The 20,662-nt window shown below is 41.7% G+C and overlaps 1 protein-coding gene across 3 annotated transcripts in view; it reads left to right on the top strand.

Annotated features, from left to right (window-relative positions):
- The window catches only part of FRMD3 (FERM domain containing 3), a 297,512-nt gene that overhangs the window by 169,104 nt on the left and 107,746 nt on the right, over positions 1-20,662 (top strand). For all 3 annotated transcript variants that reach the window (XM_041744980.1, XM_041744981.1, XM_041744983.1), the window contains 2 exons: positions 10,705-10,783; positions 15,847-15,944. In XM_041744980.1, coding sequence (XP_041600914.1) covers positions 10,705-10,783; positions 15,847-15,944 — 177 coding nt within the window. The remainder of the gene's footprint in view (positions 1-10,704; positions 10,784-15,846; positions 15,945-20,662) is intronic.

Consider the following 20,662-nt stretch of genomic DNA (forward strand, 5'->3'; position numbering starts at 1 on the left):
GGTGTCTGTAGTGCTCCCTCGCTGAAGTTACAATGGCTCTGCCTGGTTATTGTCACATTCTTTAGCCTTCCAGCACCCCTTCAGGCTAATTTAATGAACAGTTCCCCTTGCTGCTAAATAATTTCATCAGTGGAGAACACATCTTCTTCTGTAGCATACTGAGAGAATACCAGGAGCCTAGATTTTGCTCTGGTGTAAGGAACAGAAGGAGAAAAACCATGGGTCCCATGCCTATTTATGAGGCCAGTTTGGATGTCTGCCTTCCACCACTTTTGTTCTTCCAAGGACTCCTCTTGCTGAGTAATTAACTTCCTCAAGGGCTGCCATAACAAAACTACCCTCATTGGTTGGCTTAGAACAATAGAAATCTATTCTCTCGCTGTTGTAGAGACTAGAAGTCTGAGCTCAAGGTATCAGCAGGGCCATGCTCCCTCTGAAAGCTCTAGGGGAAAATCTTTCCTCACCTCTTCCAGCTTTTGATGGTTGCTCTCTGTCCTTGGCATACCTTCCTTGGCTTGTAGATATTTCATTCCAATCCCAGTCTTCCTCTTCACATCACCTTCTCTCTGCAATTCTCTGTCTCTATGTCCAAGTCTCTCTTTCCTTTCTTTTAGAAACATACCAGTTATTGGCTGTAGGGCTCACCCTAACCCCGTATGATTTCATGTTAATTACATCTGCAAAGACCTTATTTCCAAATAGGGTGACATTCTGATGTCCTAGATGGGCAGGAATTTCCAGGGAACGCTGCCCAGCCCACTATACCAAGTGGCCTCCACTCAGATCTCCCACATGTTTTAATATTTCTATTTATTATTTTGGTTACTTTCATGCTCTTGCTTTGTGGCTCATTTCTTATTTTGTGTGTGTGTTCTTTTTCTGTGGAACTTGATCATATGCTTCTGATAGTAAAGCTTCACATATTTTACTTCTCAAAATACCCATAGTGATAGTAACCTCATCTCTGACCTCTTGGGGCAACCTATCCCATTGGCCTCATTCATATACTTGTCTAGTCCTATCTCCAGTGTTTAGTTTGGAAGATTTCTTCACCTGATCCATGCATATAATCAATTTACAATCAATGCTTGTAGACTAGAATCAAAATGCTCTTTTAGGGAGCAGGTAAAAGATGTTTAACTACCATGTTCTTTAAAAGCAAATCAAAACACACACCTGAACAAAACCCATTGCATAGATCAAGTAAGTGTATGTCCCCATTTTTGTGGTTTAGTTTTGGCTGGTTTTGTTCTTTCTAGTTTTCTTCATTCCATTGTTTCTTTACAGTTTTGGAAGCTAGCTCTTATTTACTGTATGCAGAGCAACTATTTTTCTTCCAGGTACAAACGTTTCATCGAAAATTTCTGTGTTTGAACCTTGTATCAGAAAGTTCATGCTGTTTGGGCCGATAAATGGTTTCTAGTGTTGCATTCTTTTGTTTTTTTCCAATATGGAAAAACATAATGGTAACAATAGGTAATGACAAAAAAACTCTTTATGGTGTGCAATTTTAAATGGCATGCAGAGTTGATAAGCCACAGATTTATAAATTTTTTAACCTTATCCTTATGTTATGGTTGGTAGCGACACTTATGACATTTTGAATGGGTACAGTGGTGGGTTCTTGGGCTTCATGGAGGACCCAGAATTCTTCCTTGTTAGAAGGAGGGAATTTAATGGAGTATCAAAGAAACCAGAAGGAAAAGAGCATCTCCCATATGTCACTGGGGTGTACTTCCAGGGGGTTCCCTTCAGGAGCACCCATGTTGTTTCATGATGGACTGCATGATTCAAAACTACAGCTCGTATTGGTAGTCTAAATGTCTGAATGAGAACCCTGATGTACCAAGAGATTCCATACTTGGTGTAGGAGTACTAGAGGTGATTCAAACATGGGTCAAGTGGGCAGTTTTATTCATGTTTCCCTTTGGTTGGAAACCCTTTATAATGCCTCATTTTTGGATGCGATTTTATAGTGTAAAGTTTTAGGGTGAAGTTACATAAGTAATTGAATTTGGCTCTTATAATTATCATTATTACTAGTTGAGTCACACCTACCAACATGACTCCTGAGGGTGTAGTTATACAACATCCGCAGCAAGCAAGCACCTGGATCTCCTGCCTTCAGTTTCATGTATTTTTGTTTAACTCACTCTTTCTTTCTTTCTTTCTTTTCTTTTCTTTCTTTTCTTTTCTTTTCTTTTCTTTTCTTTTCTTTTCTTTTCTTTTCTTTTTTTCTTTTCTTTTCTTTCTTTTCTTTTCTTTTCTTTTTTCTTTTCTTTTCTTTTCTTCTTTTCTTTTTCCTTTCCTTTCCTTTCCTTTCCTTTCCTTTCTTTTCTTTTTTTTTAAAATTCTTGAGTCATTACCATATACTCAGGGAGCAAAGTGAGAAACCAAAAGATTCATTCTGACTTGCTTTATGGAGATACTTGCTTTATTGTGGTGTCTATAACTGAACCCTCAACGTCTCTGGGGTCTGCTCATATAGGGCTAGGTCAATTTTAAGGGCTCCCCTTCATCCACATTAAGTTCTTTTTTGCCCTCTAGAGTAGTAACAACCCTTAGGTCTCAGGCAGTCTTCTGAGTGCCTTATGTCCTTAACTCATTTCATTCTTATCATGAGCTCTGTATCTGGGATATATGAACTATGGCCCCTGGCCCAAAAGCAGCCTGCCATCGCTTTTTTGTAAGGCTAATAGGCTAGAAGTAGGTGTCCTAGTTTTAAATGGATAGGGGAAAAAAGCAAAACACAGGACTTTGTGACCTGTGATGATGACATTAAATGAGACTTCAGTGTCCTATTTGGAACACAGCCATGCCTATTGGTCTATGCCTTGTCTGTGGTTGCTTTTGCACCATACCTGCTAAGTGTAGTAGTGGAGGCAGAGACCTTGAGGCCTGCAAAATCAAAAGTGTTTACTCTCTGGCCCCTTACAGAGAAAGTTCGCTGATCTCTAGGCAATTGGTTCCATTATTATCCTCATTTTACAAAGGGGGAAATGGAAGCTGAATGGTTTCAGTTTGGTCAGAGCAATTTGTCCAAATGCTGAACTTGGGTTAGAAATGTTGGATCCCGGGATCCCTGGGTGGCACAGCGGTTTAGCGCCTGCCTTTGGCCCAGGGTGCGATCCTGGAGACCCACAATCGAATCCCGGTGCATGGAGCCTGCTCCCGGTGCATGGAGCCTGCTTCGCCCTCTGCCTGTGTCTCTGCCTCTCTCTCTCTCTCTCTCTCTGTGACTATCATAAAAAAAAAAAAGAAATGTTGGATCCCAAAGTCCTTATTAGAGCATCTCCTGAACAGCACAGGCAGCCAGAAGATTCCCAGAACAAGTGTTTGTGAGGTAAAAACTTGGAGATCTGGGATCCCCTACATGCATGTGGGTGGGTGGGTGTGCCTGTGTGTATGATTCCAACCCAAGAGAACTGTAGCAGGAGGAGGATGAATTAAATACAATGAAAAAACCCTTTCTGGTTTGGAAGTAGAGGCAACACAGTGCCAGTAGCATCTTGGAGGGTGCTGGTTGTCATTTCAGTAGACGAGTGATGGAGGGATTATCACTCTTGATGGTGATAATAGTAACAGTTGTTGCTGAATGATCATAATCATTTCCAACAAGAATAGAGCAATCCTTATGAGAGGAGTTCTCCGGCTGGCTCATTAAAACATATCCCAAGAGTTATAGTTTGTTGAATGAGTGAGTAATGCTCTGCCCTTTTGGTACCCAAGTGTCATTTTGCGCATGTGCAGAATGTGCTCCTGAGTGGTTTTATCTTGGAAGAAGCAGCACCAGTGAAAAACATTGGTGTCACTATGCATGCTGCATAGTGGGTTGTATGAACAAAGTGAGGTGTGCCCCTTGGTTTTCACTGTGAAGCCTCCACCCCACTCCCCAAAAGACATGGGAGACAGTGTCCCCAAAAGACACTGTTCATTTGTTTAGGAATCAAAAAATGGTATCTTTTGTGCTACAAAGGTGAGGAACCCTGATGACTGCTTGGGGCCCTTTGGAGAATAAGCCTCATATTTGCAGGAGAGTAGAGGTCTTCCTGGAAACCACAAGCTCCTTGCTATGTTTCTCCCAAGTCTTAAAATCTGACAAAAGGATCATCCCCCCGCCTCCATGGACTCCTAGAGGAGGGAGGCACAGGAAAGACACAGTTCAGGTCTAGGCACTAGTTTAACATCTGCTGAAGTCACTGGCTCTAAGCTTCAGTTGGGGTTTAAAGGAATTTGGGAAGGGGTGCCTGAGTGGGCAGCTCAGTCAATTAAGCATCTGACTCTTGGATTCAGCTCAGGTCATGATCTGAGGGTCCTGGGATTGAGCCCCATGTTGGGCTCTGCAGTCACAGCTTCAGATTTTTTCTATGCCCCTCCAACCCTGCTCACATACTCTCATAAATAAATAAATAAATAAATAAATAAATAAATAAATAAATAGAATCTTTTAAAAATAAAAAAATAAAATAATGTAGGAGTTTTCGTAGCTGTTAGCCTGAGTGTACCTGATAAAGATCATGCATTTACATGTATATTCCTGAAGGTATGTTTTTTTGTTTTCCTATAGCTCTGTATGATAACTGGAGGAAGACTCCTGCCTTTTATGAAAGGCTACTAAGTGATGTTTCTCTCTCAAAAAAGCCCCCAAAACTTTATTTTTGTTTTGTTTTGTTTTTGTTTTGCAAAGATTTGAGAATGGTCATTGGTTAAAACTAGAAAGCCGTCTTCTTTGTTTTTACCCAGGACCCTACTCAGCTAATCATCAAGTGTCCCCAACCCCATTTCTGGGCAAAATCTCAAAATGGAGATGAGAAAATCTGTCTCTGCTTTGTAAATGGCTGTTCCTCTCCCTATGTTCTCACTGTTAACCAACTACCAAAATGATAATACCCCAGGATCTGCCCATGCAGAAAGGGGCCACTCAGCTGCCCTGTGGAGACCCTCAGCCTCCCCAGCCCTTGTATGGCAGGTAATAGACGTCTGCGAGGGAGGGACCTGCTGTTCTCAGCAGAGTTACATGCTCTAAGCATTTTTAAACTGGAGTTCTGCCTTTTTTCCCCTTCCTCTGCTCCTCAGTAGTATTCTTGTTCTTAGCACTTACATAGCTGAGTAAATATTTCTTGACTGACTTCAATTCAGTCTTCTCCATCTCCTCCCATTTCCAACTCCCCATCTCCTTCTCTTTCCAGTAGGAGTAGGATAAACATCCCAACAAAACAAAAGCTTCAATTTAGGGCAATGTGCCGTGTGCACTTGCCAAGAGCCTGTGCAAACACCTGTGGAAGGTAGATGTGGTCCTTAGTGTTGTCCCCTCTTCCAGAAGAGGGAAGAGAGACTTTGGGTGGCTTGTTCAAGGTCACTGTTGGATGTTCCCCTCAAAATATAGAGACTCATCCCCTGGGGATTTGGGGTTGCTACCATGCCATGTGTCCCCATCATTGATGCCAAAGCCTTAGTACCATGGCAAAAATGGGCTACGATGTCTTCCCCCATGGGGTGACCGTGCTGTCTGGTCTAATGAAGACACACAGAGGCTGTTCACGATGACACTGTGGTGTAGGGTCCCAGTGCAGGGCGTGGGCTCCATGTGCTTCCTATTCCACAGGTATCTCTTTCATCAGATGTTTCTAGCTACTGATTGTGCACCAAATAGTTGACACATGTAAGAGTAAAATCCTTTACTTTATCCCCTTTCCCCTGTAGCTTAAGAATAAGAAGACCTGAAGTTGGAATGGCAGAGACCCGTAGTCTCTTGGAGAAGGAGATGGGCTCATCTCCATGAGGAGATTCCCCATACGTCCCAGCCAGCTGCCACGTTGACCCTGGGAAGGTCCTTTTTGTGTATGAATCCAGGTTCATTTGCCCAATGCACAACAAAGCCAATCCCTAACACATCAAAAATGCAGCAAGGAAAGGATTTGAGAGGCAGCCAAACAAGGAGACAAGAAGGCAAGCTGCATACATGCCTCCCCAAAGCGGAAGACTCAGGAATGCTTAAAGGCAAAGGATCAAGGATCTGGGTAGAGGGCAGAAGAGCTATGTGACTTCAGAATTAGATAATAAGTAGGGAGGGGTTGTACTTTTTTTTTTTTTTTTTTACCTGCTTACATCATCAGTGGCATCCATAGTATGACTGAAGGGTTGAGTTTTAGGCTGTTCTGTGTCAAAAGTTCATCCGTTGGACTCAAGTGCATGCTCAAAGAGGTGGCCAGTGGTCCTGACCATCTCTGGCCCATTTCTTGGTGAAGCCTTGCGTCTGCAAAACAACTAAATCAACATTTTGTTATCACGGTGTCTAGGAATGTCATCTATGGAAACATGGCTGCAGGCTGTATTCTGAGAACAAGAGGATTTGGGTAAAAAGTTAGAGTTGCACTTAGGAGTCCCATTAACTCTGGTTATCTGTTTCACTTTTTTAGGCAGTTACCCAGTTGGTATGGGTGCATGCCAGTGCCCCAAAGCTGGACTTTTGATCCCAAACCAGTGCCAACACGTTTGGTGGTGACTTTCCCCATATCTTCTGTTTAATGACTTAAAATTTTAAACGATATTTTTTCCCTTCTTTGGTTTTCTAGAAGGTAGTAAAGAAAATTGCACCTCACTTGCATGGATTTGGTTATAGTGGTGAGGAGAAAAGGGAACAGAGGTGGGAGTGGGCTTTTTTTACCCCTCAAAATCTTTTTGCTTTGTTCTTGACTGTAGCATTTATGACCTTCTAAATGTCCTATATATTTCATTTGTTAATTTTGATTTTATACCAGTTTATTCCACTAGAATGTCTTCCAAGAAGACACAGTTTTTATCTTTTTATAGCTGCTATTTGTCCATCTGAACTTGTACCTAGTATCTAGAAGGTACTCAATAAGTATTTGTTGATTGAATTAATACTCCCTCTAGAAATAGCTATTCTAACCACCTCCAGAGTTCCTGAATTTGTTTCACATGTTGAAGGACAGAAGTTGAAGATATAGGACCAGAGGCTTTCAAAATCTAAATCAAAAGAATTGCCAGTCATTCAGACTGTGGACCTTCTAGACCAGTGTTCTGATGGGATGAATGTGATGGCAGGACATGGTTTTTCTCTTTGACATCTGCCTCAAAACTTGGGTTTAATCATTCATTCAGTTAGATAGGATCCATCTTTTATTAGTCATTAGCTCTAGGGATAAAAAATTTGTACAAGATATATGGCTCCATACTCTCATAAGTCTGCTCATCCATAACTAGATCAACATTTTTTTGGGGGGAATCATTTATCTTTTCAGACTGTTCCAACTCTGTCAAGAAACATTCCTTAACTTTACTATTTACTTTGTAATATAATCTTGTATCCAGAACCTTAAGAGAGTTTCTCAAGGAGGAGCCCACTGCCACATTGGCCTCTTCAGGCTTGGGCTGTGAGGTTGAGCTTCTGGTCAGCGCAGGTCTTGGTGTTGCACGTGATTTACTATGTCATGGTCATGTGTTCCTTTTAACTTGCAGAAAACTCTTCTTTTATTAATGACATGGGGTCAATGATCCTGGGTCAATATGAGTAAAAGACACAGTAGGGGTGTATATGATGGTAAAGGAAAATGGATAGAAAATTTCAGACTTGAAGTGTCTCTAAGTTTTTTTCTGTTGCCTTCTCTCATCCCTTCTCTGATAATGGATCTAGTGGTGAGTGTACTCCTAGTACCTTATTAATTTCTTCTATGATCACATCCTAGAAAATGGAAGGAGATGTCAGATGTGACTTTCTGTGTCACAGCATATAGGAAAAGCATATAGCATAGGCATATGCTAAGCAACAGCATATATGAAAAGGATTAAAAGCATTGGCCTATTATAAACTCTCAACTTTGAGATGAGGCTCTTAAGGGGGAGCGACAGTTATGTACACAACAAGGCTGGTGATGATCTCTTCGCCCAAGTGGATGTGGCAACCCCTGGGGCCCTGTACTTGAGGAAACAGAGCCAAGAATCTACTCATCATGAGGACACTCAGAACTGTTTCATATGAGGAGCAGTTGACGGGGTGGAGGATGTTTATTATAAAGAAGACTCAGAAGAACCGTAAATGCTGCTTAAGAGCCTCCTTCAAGTGATGGAAAGGGAGCTTCCTTGCCTTCCATGTGGAGCCTCAGAGCTTGGAACAAGGATGCCTACTTAAAAGGACTTCCTATAGTAAAGAGTGTTCAAAGATGGCTGCCCGGGGAGCTTCCTGTTTCAGTGCCTGATTCCTTAGGCAGATTGCCAGTCCTGATTTGTAGCCACACAAATGTGTGTAGGGAATAGTAACCAGATCACTGACTAGGAGGAAGAGAAAGTAACAGCTCTGATTTGGGATCATCTTCTGTGACCCTTCTTTCCCCAACTTACCTTCAGTGGATTTTTATTTTTCAGCTCCCTTGAAAATATTTGTCCATACCTATTGACTCCAAAATTCAAATTTTAGAAATAAAAATATGGATATTTAATGATATGTGCACAAGAATATAAACAAAATTGTATTGCAGAAACATGGAAATAACCTGTATGATAATTAAGAGAGAATAGTGGGATAAATTCTGGTATATCCATAATATGAACTATAATGCAGTTAGTATAGACAGTGAGTTAGATCTATGACTGCTGAGCCAGAGGAATGGGCAGAGGTGAGTGAGAAAAGCAAGAGAAACACGTATTGTGATCTCATTTTGTAAGAATAAATTATAAAAAAATCCCTCACATATGTAATCATATTGGCATATATTTGTATGAGTATGGCAAAAGGGGTGGAAAGATAAGATGAAGTTGTTTGGAGTAAGGTAGGTGGGGGCCCAAAGGACAGAGGGGCAGGAGTAAGGACAAAGGGAAGGAAAGTGAAAGGGGATGGTTTATCCATTCGTTTACTTGTCTTTCCATCTGTCTCTCTGTCTGCCCTCCTGTTATTTGTCCATCCATCTGTCCATCTATCTATTCATCCATTATCCATCCATCTATCTACTATTATTTATCTACCAATCATCTTCATTGGCTATGCTTAGACATGTATTAATTTTGAAGACTAATAAAGAAGAAATAAAAATCCCCTTTTATTTTATTTTTTATGTTATTTCCATTTTTTTGCTCTGTGGTTCTTATCTTATAAAAACTGTCTCAACCTTTCTACTAAGGACAATCCAGAGGTTTGTGATAAAAAACAATTAGGTTTGATCCTTTAAAGATGGTGACCTAAAAAAATTAAAAGAAATCTGGGGAATGTGTAAAAAGTAAATATTTTGAGTCAAAACTGAAATTCTAGATATCATGAATGATGAATGACTTGAAAATTATTTGTATTTTTTCCTTCATTCTTTGCTGTATAGATGGTGTTTATTTTCTCCTGGTGCTCCAGAAAAATGTTTCCCTACATCTGGGGAACACAGGGTTAGGTTAGGAGCAGCCAACTCAGTTAAGAAATTTGTTAGTTTCTGGTGGAGAAGTAGGGCATTGAATGGGAAGAGTTCTGACATCTGTGTGTGGGGGCGTATGTGTGTAATCGGTTTTTCTCTGCTGAGAGGCCAGAAAGATGCTTCTGTGTTTTCCTGTGATTTGGATGCTTTCTTTCAAATTATTTTTAAGAACTGTTTTCCATATTAGATTATACTCATTATGCATTCATATTTAATGCTGGTAGTTATTTCTACATAAAGAATTTGTCTACATACAGAATAGCCCCAGGCATTATAGAGATGGCTGGGGATTTAACCCCTCCTTATTATGAAAGAGGATTGGGCAAGAATAGGATGCTGTTTCATATTTGCATTTGGATGGAGACTTGGAGTTGATCCCAAGTAGCCATAGTGAGATAAGGGCAAAACATGAGTGGGTATGTAAGATCCATAGAAATAATAATGCTAACTATCATATTTCTTTCATTTTAAGGTGTTCATTTTATATGCTATTTGAAATTTGAAATGTTTCTTACTACACTTGTGTGCGTTTATTAGGTTAATATTGTTAAATCAATACTTTTTTTTATAATTAAGGGTGTCAGAAATCCTGTCAATTCCACTCAGCCGGTCCTTGAGTTCCAGATATTTAATGCAGTTAGAACATTCTAGAATCATGAACCTCAATCAGAACTTCAGTCAGCATCATGCTATCTTGATTCATACAAATCAGGAAGTTATAAAAATGTTTGTTTTCATAGTGACTGCCTCATAGATAGATAATACTAAAATAATACTAAAAATATACAAAGTAGGATCTGTGCATGGCTAGACTCCACAATCACTAAAATTGTGATTTTGGTTCAAAGGCACCATCATTTTGGGAAAACTAGTCATGTGCAGTGACATTTTTCCACCTCACAGTCTGAAAAATATCTCACTAGGCCCAGACCTGAGTGGGCAATTTATCTGTCACAAGGGGGTGGGAAGAATCAGAAGGAAAAATGTTATTTGAATTTGAAGCTATGATCTGGAGAAAATGTGAGGTGGAAAGTTATGCTGACTAGGTTGCCTGTGTCCCGCATTTGCTTTGGGTGTCCTGTCAAGCATTTTTTTTTTTTTTTTTAGTTTAATTGTCACTGTGGCTTTGTTTTCTTGAGCATAAGATCTGCTTCCTCCAGAAAAATCACTTTCTCCTGGTCCCTGCCCCCTCAGGCTAGACTGTAACTTCACGGCTGACTTTCCTGTGTGTGTTGGAGTCCATGGTCTTTTGCTGCTTTTCTCATGCCTTTTCTTTATGATGTTTCAGCTCATCCACCATACACCATGTGCTTTAGAGTGAAATTCTACCCACATGAACCCTTGAAGATTAAAGAAGAGCTCACAAGGTATTTTTCGTTTGTTTGTACGTTTAACATGCACCTTTAACCAGCCAGGGCCTCCCAAGTCCTCCAGGCTAGAGGTGCCTCTTGTCTAGAGCAGAACATCTCAACCAAGCAGACTCAGCTCAGAATTTTGGCTTGGAATGTTTCTCTTGCACTTAATTATCTTGGGATTTTTCAAATAGTTGTCATTGGGAGTGTAATTAGCTGCACACAGAAAAGCAGTGGTTATAAGGAGGAGGTGTTTTCTGAAAACATCTGACAGTGGGGTGCTAAAAATAAATAGAAGATGACTGTCTTTAGGATATGGGAAATTCATAGCTAGTGTAGCACCTAGGGACAATCTTTTGGATCTGGAGTGTTCTGAAAGGGAAAAGATCACTAGGTAGTGTGAACTGTTTGTTACCCCACATTCCTCTTGCTGAATGGCCAACTGTGGGCTGTTTTCCCTCAACTTGTAGACTCTTGTCAGACTGACTCTGAATTTTCCGATTCTCCGGTCTCCTCCCTTCTGATCTTTCTGGACTGGGGCCGTATTCAGTCCTCCTCCTGGGGTTTTGCTTTTGAGAACAGCCCCAGCCAATTCAGCTGAGCGGGGTCCCGGGAAGGCCAGCTTGGTGAATAGTGAAGAGGTAATGTGTGCTTAGTCCTTAATGGGACTCTGATTAGGTGACTATAAAGATCACTGTGCATGATCATCTCTTAAAATAATCAGCAGAGGTCTGAATGCAACAGAGATGCAAGGTGATGCATTGGATATTTTGCTTTCTCCTTATTCATGAGTTTCCAGTAAAGCTTTACCACTGTGGCACCAAGTGACCTTGTAAGGGAGCAGATGGTTCCGTTCCCTATTATTAATTTGCACACAACCATTAGTGAGCTTTGTGCTTGAGGGTGGGGGTAGGTGAAAATGAGGGACACATAAATAATGGAAATTATAAATGGTGGCTGGCATTTTGCAATCTGGCCTGCTTTTTAAATATATTAAGGTAGAATTCATGTAACATAAACTAATTTCACCACTTCCAAGTATATGATTCAGTGTTATTAAGTATGTTCACATTGTTGGGAACCATCACCCGTATCTCATTCCAAAATATTTTCTCATCACCAGAAAGGACTTCTGTATCCAGTAGCAGTCACCTCACTCTCCTTTTGCCCAGCCCCTGGCAACCACTCATCTGCTCATTTATGTTGCCTGTTCTGGACATTTCCTAAAGTAGAGTCATGTGATATGTGGCAGGGGCTGCATGAACTACCAAAAAAATAAAAAATAAAAAAAAACAAACAAACCCAAAAAACAAAACAAAAAACAAAAACAAAACAAAAACATTTGTCCTGCCCTCCGGGTGCCAACAATGTAATTGGAAAGATCAAATTCAATACTAATGTCAGGCATTATTTAGTCAGATGTTTTGTCATTTGTTTTCTTTATAATCTTGTTTGGAAGATAAAAATTGAAAAAAAAAATTGAATGTGTGTCATGATACAAGTTAAGGATGGATCTTTTGTTGTTGAGAAGACTCCCGTTTGAAAGTAAAAGAATACGAAGTGTTAGTTAATAACGCCAGTTCAATTCTTCTCAGTTGAATTTGCTAACATTTCCCTGCATTTTACTGAATAGGTGAGGTATGAATGGTGGAAGATTGTGAACATTTTTATATCTCCAAAGGAAATGAAGACAATGCTAAGACAGTGCTAAGACAATGCTTTCTTAGTCAATACTACCCTTAGAATTCTAAGCGAATCTAGAAACTGTGGAATGCCCCAGTACTTATGGTTTAAATCCTATCTTGAAAGAGTTTCATTTTTCTTTTGATAACTTGTTATTTTGTTGTAAGATTAAAGTTTAAGAAGAATTTGCTAACGTGAGAATTTAGGATTACATTCATGACTATGCTTAGGGGTAAAGAAACATTGGGGAAAAGGCAGGTGGGGAAAAGGCAACAAATATTCATGAAAAAAGGATATTTGAAATCCCTTTTTATCCTTCATTTATCTCTCCATTTACACAGTCCTTTTACAACCCTTTACATTTCTAGGGATTTTGTAAATGCTGTATACAACTGAATGTGATCAAAGTATTTTTTTTTAAATAAGAACCATCATTAAGTTCATGTTAGATAGAAAAGCAGTATTGTTAATGGTGGCCAAGGATGTGTCTCCCAGATCCTTTTGTGCTTTTATTGCTAACCTTTTCATACAGGAGTGATATTAAAAGGAGATACAATATTATTATTTTTTTGGTGGCTATTATATTAAAAAAATGAGTATCTGAACCTGAAGCTATTTGTAAGTCTCAGTGGATTATGTTGAATGCAGAGTAATCCATGATTATCTCTAGAGATCACTGATATTCAGCAAGGACCCCAGCTCGGATATGTAAAAGCAGATTTTCTTTTCTCTGGAAGTGTCCATCAAAGCTTGATTTCAGAGTTATGATATGAGAATCCAAACCTCTCATTCATTAGTACGTAACTATTTGAAACTATTTTTCTCTACAAAACTCATCAAAGATAGAAAGGAATGCTTCTTGTTCAATGTGTAACATTTAACAAGTAGACAAGAAGCTTCATGGTATTTGCCCTGGAAGTTTACAGTCTTTAAAAAGTCCTTAAATATTTGATCATATTGTGTGACCTCGGTAGTCTGAATGGTCTATGGCCGAGGGTCTTGAAGTGAGGGCCCAGGCCAGCAGCCACAGTACCTGGGTACCTGACCCCTGGTCCAGACCTGGGATGGGACTCAGCAATCTGTATTTTCATGAGCCTTCCAGGTGTTTCTAGAGCATGTCAAAATTTGAGAACTACTCTGTGGCAGTAGATTTTCAAAAGTATCAGTTTCTTTTGGGAGACATTACAGTGCACACCTCAGTGAGTTTCATGTGTTCAGAGTTGTGCCACTGTTACTGCCATCTAATCCCAAAACATTTTTTATCACTAGTACCCATCCAGTCATTCCCTGTTTTCCCCTCCCTGCAGCCATTAATTACTTTCCGTCTGTAAAGATTTCTCTATTCCGAGCATTTCATACACATAGAATCATACAATATGTGGACTTTCATGTCTGGCTTCTTCCCACTTAGCATAATGTTTTCAAGGCTCATCCATCTCGTAGCAGGTGTCCATGCTTCATCCTTCTTTATGGCAGAATAATATTCCATTGTGTGGATATTCCCCATTCTTTTTACCCTTTTTTATCCATTCATCAGTTCATGAGTATTTGGATTTTTCTGTTTTTTAGCTATTATGAATAATGCTGCTGTAAACCTTTGTGTACATGTTTTTGTTAGGACCCAGATTCCGATTTATTGGATTTGGGGCAGGGCTCACAGCTTGGTATTTTTTTTGAAAAGCTCCCCTGGGTGGTTCTAATGTACAGTCAGCACTGAGAACCACTGGTTTAGAACCTTGGTACTCAGTGTGTGGACCATGGGCCTGCAAGCACAACTTCACCAGGGAGCTTATTAGAAATATGGACTCTGATGCTCCAGCCCCACCCAGATCTACTGAATCAGACTCCACATACTCTCAGGATCTCCGGGCAATTCATTGGCTCACTGAAGAGTGAGAGGCTATGATGTAGGAGGCACTCAGGGTCCTTACCTACCATGTGTCTTGCTGTTTCTCTGACAAAATGCGTACTGGACTCTGGGTAAGAAATTACTTAGGGACTGCCTTTATCCCCTGAAGACGATCCTGTACAAGGTCAGGGACAGAGTGTCATTTGAAGCTGTACAGTGTCCCCAGTGCCTAAGCACAGTATACAGCATAAAGTGGGTGTGGGATAAAGATTCATCAGATGGAAACAGCAAAGAGCCTCTGAATACTTCGGTGTGTCCAGTGTGTGCTGTAGGTAATCCAGCCCCCAGAGCTGGGCAGCTCCGGTGTTCTGGGGCTGGCAGCACCTGTGTGATCTTAGCATGTTAATCATGCCCTCTGAGTGAGCTTGTGTGCATGGCTCCTCACAGACCGAGTAAAGATCAGATCCTTTAGAGCACTGGAAGCGATAACTGGAACCAGTTGACTGCTGCCCCATCTGGCTCCAAGAACCTAGAATTAAGAAGGAAAAAAAAAAAAAAAGATTGGTCTCTGAGAGTTAAAGGAAAATAAACAAAGAATCTGCATACACGTGCAAAATCACTTTAGTCAGAAAATGTAGACCCCAGGCATGAGCGTTGAAGGGAAGAACCAATTTGGTGAAGAAATAGGAGTAAATCGAAAGAGGGCTTGATGAGCCTGGAGAACAAAAGGGACGGTAATAAGATGAGCCTGAGGCAGGGGTTGTAAACCCACCTCTCCCCCTTTCCCCTGGCTGAATAGAGCCTTGGCTTATATTTTGTTCGACAGTACAGTGTTTTCAAAAACAGAGTTTGTCACAATATTTAAAATTCAAAGGGATTTACTTCTAAATCCAGTCTCTGATTTTCTGGAAAAGTGGGCTGTGCTTGGTCTACTTTTCTGCACTGCGTCACTGGCCCTGGGCTGACCCTTCTTGGGAGCCAGCGCTCTCCATTCTGCCCTCTGGACCCCCTTAAATCAGCTTGTTTTGCTCATTATCAGGTTTGCCTGGCTTGATGCGTCCCTGAGTTTGCCGTCCCTGGAGGTGGGGACAGGGCACTAACAGATGACAGCACTAGTTGTGAATAAATTGGCTTTCTGGCCTCATAACCAAGTCCTTTTGAGATTGATTAATGTGAATCTGTCTGCCCCTGAGACTAATTTCTGGATACTGATTGAGTCTATTTTCTAACACTCCATTTCACAAGTACCAGGGGTGGGGGTGGTTATTACCATGTGGCAGTTCCTTCTAGAAACAGTGGCTGCTGGGCCCTGTGGCTTTCCTCTGTCTTCCTGTCTCTTTAAAAAGGGGCAAACCCCCTGCTTTGGAAGGTGCCCGGGTCACTTCAGATTTCCTGAATCTGAGGGCCCCCTCATTTTCTCCTGCAGGCCCTCAGAGGGGCTGGGTGTGGCTTGGGTGGCCCAAGTGGATGGAGCGTGAACAATGCTTCTACTTCTTCCAGGCCTCAGGCAAGACTTATGGTGACTCTTGCTCATTTTGTGTTGCAGGTATCTTTTGTACCTGCAAATTAAAAGAGATATTTTCCATGGTCGACTGCTCTGCTCCTTTTCAGATGCTGCCTACCTGGGTGCCTGTATCGTTCAAGGTAAGGTGGCCGCAGCTGCTCACCCCCTCTGAAGGGATGTGGGGTGCTGTATGTTCTGAGCTCTGAGTGCCAGGCATGGTGTCTGATGGGTATATTGAGGGGGAAAAGTCTGGCCAGGGAGGTAGATGTCAAACAGTTTGAAGTGAAATGTCAAAGCATTTATATATATAAATGTGTTTATATATATATATATAAATTCTATTTATTCCTGACTATATTCCTATATGTATAGATGAATACATGTGCAGCATATTGAACACTTCAGCTTTTCTAGCCATGGAGCATGATGAGGAGAGTGCCAGGCTCATGGCCCATCATACTGAGGTCGAATCTCACTTCCTGTCTACTGGCTATTTTACCACAGGCAAATTATTTCAATTATTTAAGCATATATTAAGTGGAGTGGCATACCTCTTTAACTTCTGTGTGAAGATTTCATGAGACTTATTTTCAGGGTTGAACGAGCCCCAGAGGGTGGGGCAGTGGGAAACAGTAAGCACATGGGTGCTTGGCTTGGCTTCTGGATGTTTCTACCTATAAGAAAAAAAAAAAAAAACCACCTGCTGAGTGAAGTAAGTCAATCAGAGAAGGACAAACATTATATGGTCTCATTCATTTGGGGAATATAAAAAATAGTGAAAGGGAATAAAGGGGAAAGGAAAGAAGATTAAGTGGGAAATATCAGCAAGGGTGACAGAACAACAGAGACTCCTAACTCTGGGAAACGAACAAGGGGTGGTGGAAAGGGAGGTGGGTGGGGGGATGGGGTGACTGAGTGATGGGCACTGAGGGGGGCACTTGACGGGATGAGCACGGGGTGTTATGCTATATGTTGGCAAATCGAACTCCAATAAAAAAATATACCAAAAAAAAAAAAAAAAGAAAGAAAAAAAGAAAAAACCACCTGGAAAGCAGTCTCTTGGCCCAAGGTGGTGCATGGCCATGGGGGTGGGCCCCAAATCCAAGTGAAGAATGATTCAGGTATTCTGTTCCCCTGGGCCAGTTGGGAGGCAGCTGGTAGCTAGTCTTGTTTGGAGGGACCCAGGTGATGTGGCCATTTGTGGTGTGAATGCTATGACGTGTTTATGAGAGAAGGGGAGGAGGAGGGAGGGGAGATGGAGAGAAGAGGGGAGGGGAAGATGGGGAGAGGGGAGGGGGACAAGGAGGGGGGATGGGAGAGGGGAGGAGGATGGGGAGAGGGAGGGGGATGAGATGGTGAGGGGAGATGGAGATGGTGAAAGGAGTAGAGGGGAGGGAGAAAGAGAAAGTTATCAAGTGAGCAGGTCCTCTTTATAAAGAGTCTGGAATAACATGGGATTTTCTGATGGGTCATAAGCAGATCATGACAATCGTCTGCCTTCTCAATGCCAAGCTTCATTCACAGCTTGAGAAAGACACCCATCGTTCGCCTGGGTTTCACTGTCACTCACCACTGTCCCCGTGGGGTGCTCTGTGCTGTGAAATAGTTCCTTGGGCCCTGTTTATGGGTGTGTGTGCTTTCTGAGAATTCTGAAGAGTGTATCTGTGTTGCCTTCCCCTTCCCCTGGGATCCATCTAATGAGCTGCACAGCAGATTTTGGCAGAGGTGTTAAAACCCTTGGAGGGTTTTAAAGTTTAAAGTCAGAACCACAGTGGTCTGGTGATGGGAAATGGTCCTTCCATCTGCCCGGAGACACAGTGTGGAGCATGTGCTTCCCCAAACTACCTCTCTTACAGCAGGGCTTAGGGATGTTATAACCCATAGTCCCCCCTCCTTCCCTGTGAAGTTGCAAATTCCTGGTTAGGGTGCAGTGTCCTCTATAAGGGAAAAGCAGATCAATACTAATCCAAGCACCAGACCAGCACATGAGCATTTCAGAACTCATTTAGGCATTAGTGAATCATGGTCAAGTCTCCAAGGACAGACCGGCTCGATATGGATCTGTAACGGGAAACTCGCCATCCTGTTTTATGTTTGAAATAAAGTCACAAGGTCTCCGTCCAGACAGTCAGGGCCCTTGGCGCTATTAACCCTGATCATGCACAGATGCTGTGGAGACAGTAGAGCTGGAAATGGACTGGCAGATCTGGGAAGGACCATTCAGCGCTAAAATACAGCAGCCTCCATGGGCCATCTGTAGCAAATTGAGTAAAAGCTGGATTCTTGATGTTCTCTGGTGCTTGAAGTGATCTTTCAGCGGCCCTAGAGATAAAGATCTGCTTTGGTGGACCTGATATGCTTACAGAGAGAGGGAGGGAATTATTAGAAAGTGGGAGGCCATATGACATTTCATTGGCTTCTCATTTGCCAACCACCTCTGAAGGAGTGGGTTTGAAGCTTCAGAATATTCTCAGCGCACGAAAAACAGGCAGCACCCAGAGTGTTGCTACATGTACATCCTGAACACAGTGAGCGTATTCAATGCATGCAGTGCATTTTCTTTCATAATACAAATGGTAACCCAGATACACAAAATCCTAGGTATCTGTTTATATCTTTTTCTTGGTAAAAATGGTATCTTTCCTGTTCCTTCTACAGACCGCAACATGGTGGGATTGTCACTCTTCTCTCTTCTGCCTCTTGCATTGCAGATATTCAGAACTCAGTCTGATCTCAATTCATATCACTTCTGAGAAGTCTTCCTGGCCTACTCACGTAGCCTGTCTCCTGCACCTCATTCTGTCTCATACCTGTTTTGTTGCCTTTTAAGCACTTATACTGGAAATTACATTATTGAGTTGTTTTGTGACTTCTTATGTATTCCCTCTATGTAGAATCTAAATTCCATGGAAGTAGAGCTCTGGGGGCATTTTTCACCATAATATCCCTGTGTCTGGCACGTAGTAAGTTCTCTAGTAATGATGTTAAGTGAACCAGGGCACTTGCCTAAATTGCACCACTGTGTGCTTTATTTCTCTGCTTGGGAAAGAGTGATTGATTCCCTACCCTCATGTATTTATTTGCTCATGTTCTCTGAATGTTTACTGAGCAGCTGGTATGTGGCAGGCACTGGATTCCAAAGTCCCTGGTTGGGAGGGAGGAGGGGGAAGGACAGACAGTAAACAGGCAGGTGTAACATGTGTGTTAATGGCTCAATAGAGGGACACCCAAGTCCCTGCTTTGACTTCAAGAGGGCTCCAGACCCAGTGAGGGAGATCAGGAAAGGCTCTTGGGGGAGTGGCCCCTGGAACATCCTGTCTCTCATGTTCTTTTGGAATGAGTCCTCTCCAAACCAGGGGAAATGCATTGCAGAGCTTGCCCTTTATATTTATCATCACCTGATAGCACTCACCCTTTTGCTTCAACTCTTTGGATTTTTCTGACAGTTAAATTCCCTTAGAAACCCACCAGGGCCCGTTTCAGATTGCAAGCCATCTGATGTGCATTTTGTCACAACTTGACCCTCGCTTGCCCAGTTCCTCTTGATAGGGAAGACAAAGTCTGAATGTTTAAAAGTCCTGAATCATTTGTGAACTGCCTTTGCTTCAGGTGAAGTCAGGCAAAGACCAGCTTTAAGGGACAACCAAGCAGGGCACGTGATGCAAGAGCATTGACATTTACCTTGCTAGCAACCTAAGTGCAGGTTCCATAGCATTTCTTCTCTTAGTTTTCTGGCATTTTCCAAGCTCTTCGTTGCAGTGTTTAGCAGTACAAGTTCATTTTATCTCATTTCCCTGGATAGGGACCCACCACCCCACCCCTGGCACCAATGTCCTCCCTTACCAATCACCATGCAAGCTGATATTTGCATTGAAACTGACCTAGTTTTGTATTGGTGGTCCATTCTCTATGGAAAATGGAAGCATTGAGTTATACCACCTCCTAAATTTTTAGGTCCATAGCCAGCTCACAGGGTGATACATATGTATGGATGTGGTATAGGTCTATTATGTGTGTATCTTTTGAAACTCAAGTTAGGTTAATCATCAGTGGATGGCTCATTCTCTTCACTAGTCCCTCTGGGTCCATCAGTTGATTGATGATTGATTGATTTTCCCTTTTATTCTTATTTTTTTTATTTTTTTTAAAGTAGTGGTTTTAATACAGATTTGCAGAGACTTTGCCAAATTAAACTTTTCAAACATTTCTTCTCCAAAGTTCCGCCTCTGAAATTCTTTTTATTTATTTTTATTTTTTAAAATAAATATATTTTTAATTGGTGTTCAATTTACCAACATACAGAATAACACCCAGTGCTCATCCTGTCAAGTGCCCCCCTCAGTGCCCGTCACCCATTCACCCCCACCCCCTGCCCTCCTCCCCTTCCACCACCCCTAGTTCGTTTCCCAGAGTTAGGAGTCTTTATGTTCTGTCTCCCTTTCTGATATTTCCCACACATTTCTTCTCCCTTCCCTTATATTCCCTTTCACTATTATTTATATTCCCCAAATGAATGAGAACATATAATGTTTGTCCTTCTTCAACTGACTTACTTCACTCAGCATAATACCCTCCAGTTCCATCCACGCTGAAGCAAATGGTGGGTATTTGTCATTTCGAATGGCTGAGGAATATTCCATTGTATACATAAACCACATCTTCTTTATCCATTCATCTTTCGATGGACACCGAGGCTCCTTCCACAGTTTGGCTATTGTGGACATTGCTGCTAGAAACATCGGGGTGCAGGTGTCCCGGCGTTTCATTGCATCTGTATCTTTGGGGTAAATCCCCAACAGTGCAATTGCTGGGTCATAGGGCAGGTCTATTTTTAACACTTTGAGGAACCTCCACACAG

Source organism: Vulpes lagopus, chromosome 2 (genome assembly GCF_018345385.1).
Source record: "Vulpes lagopus strain Blue_001 chromosome 2, ASM1834538v1, whole genome shotgun sequence".
Taxonomy (NCBI): Eukaryota; Metazoa; Chordata; class Mammalia; order Carnivora; family Canidae; genus Vulpes; species Vulpes lagopus.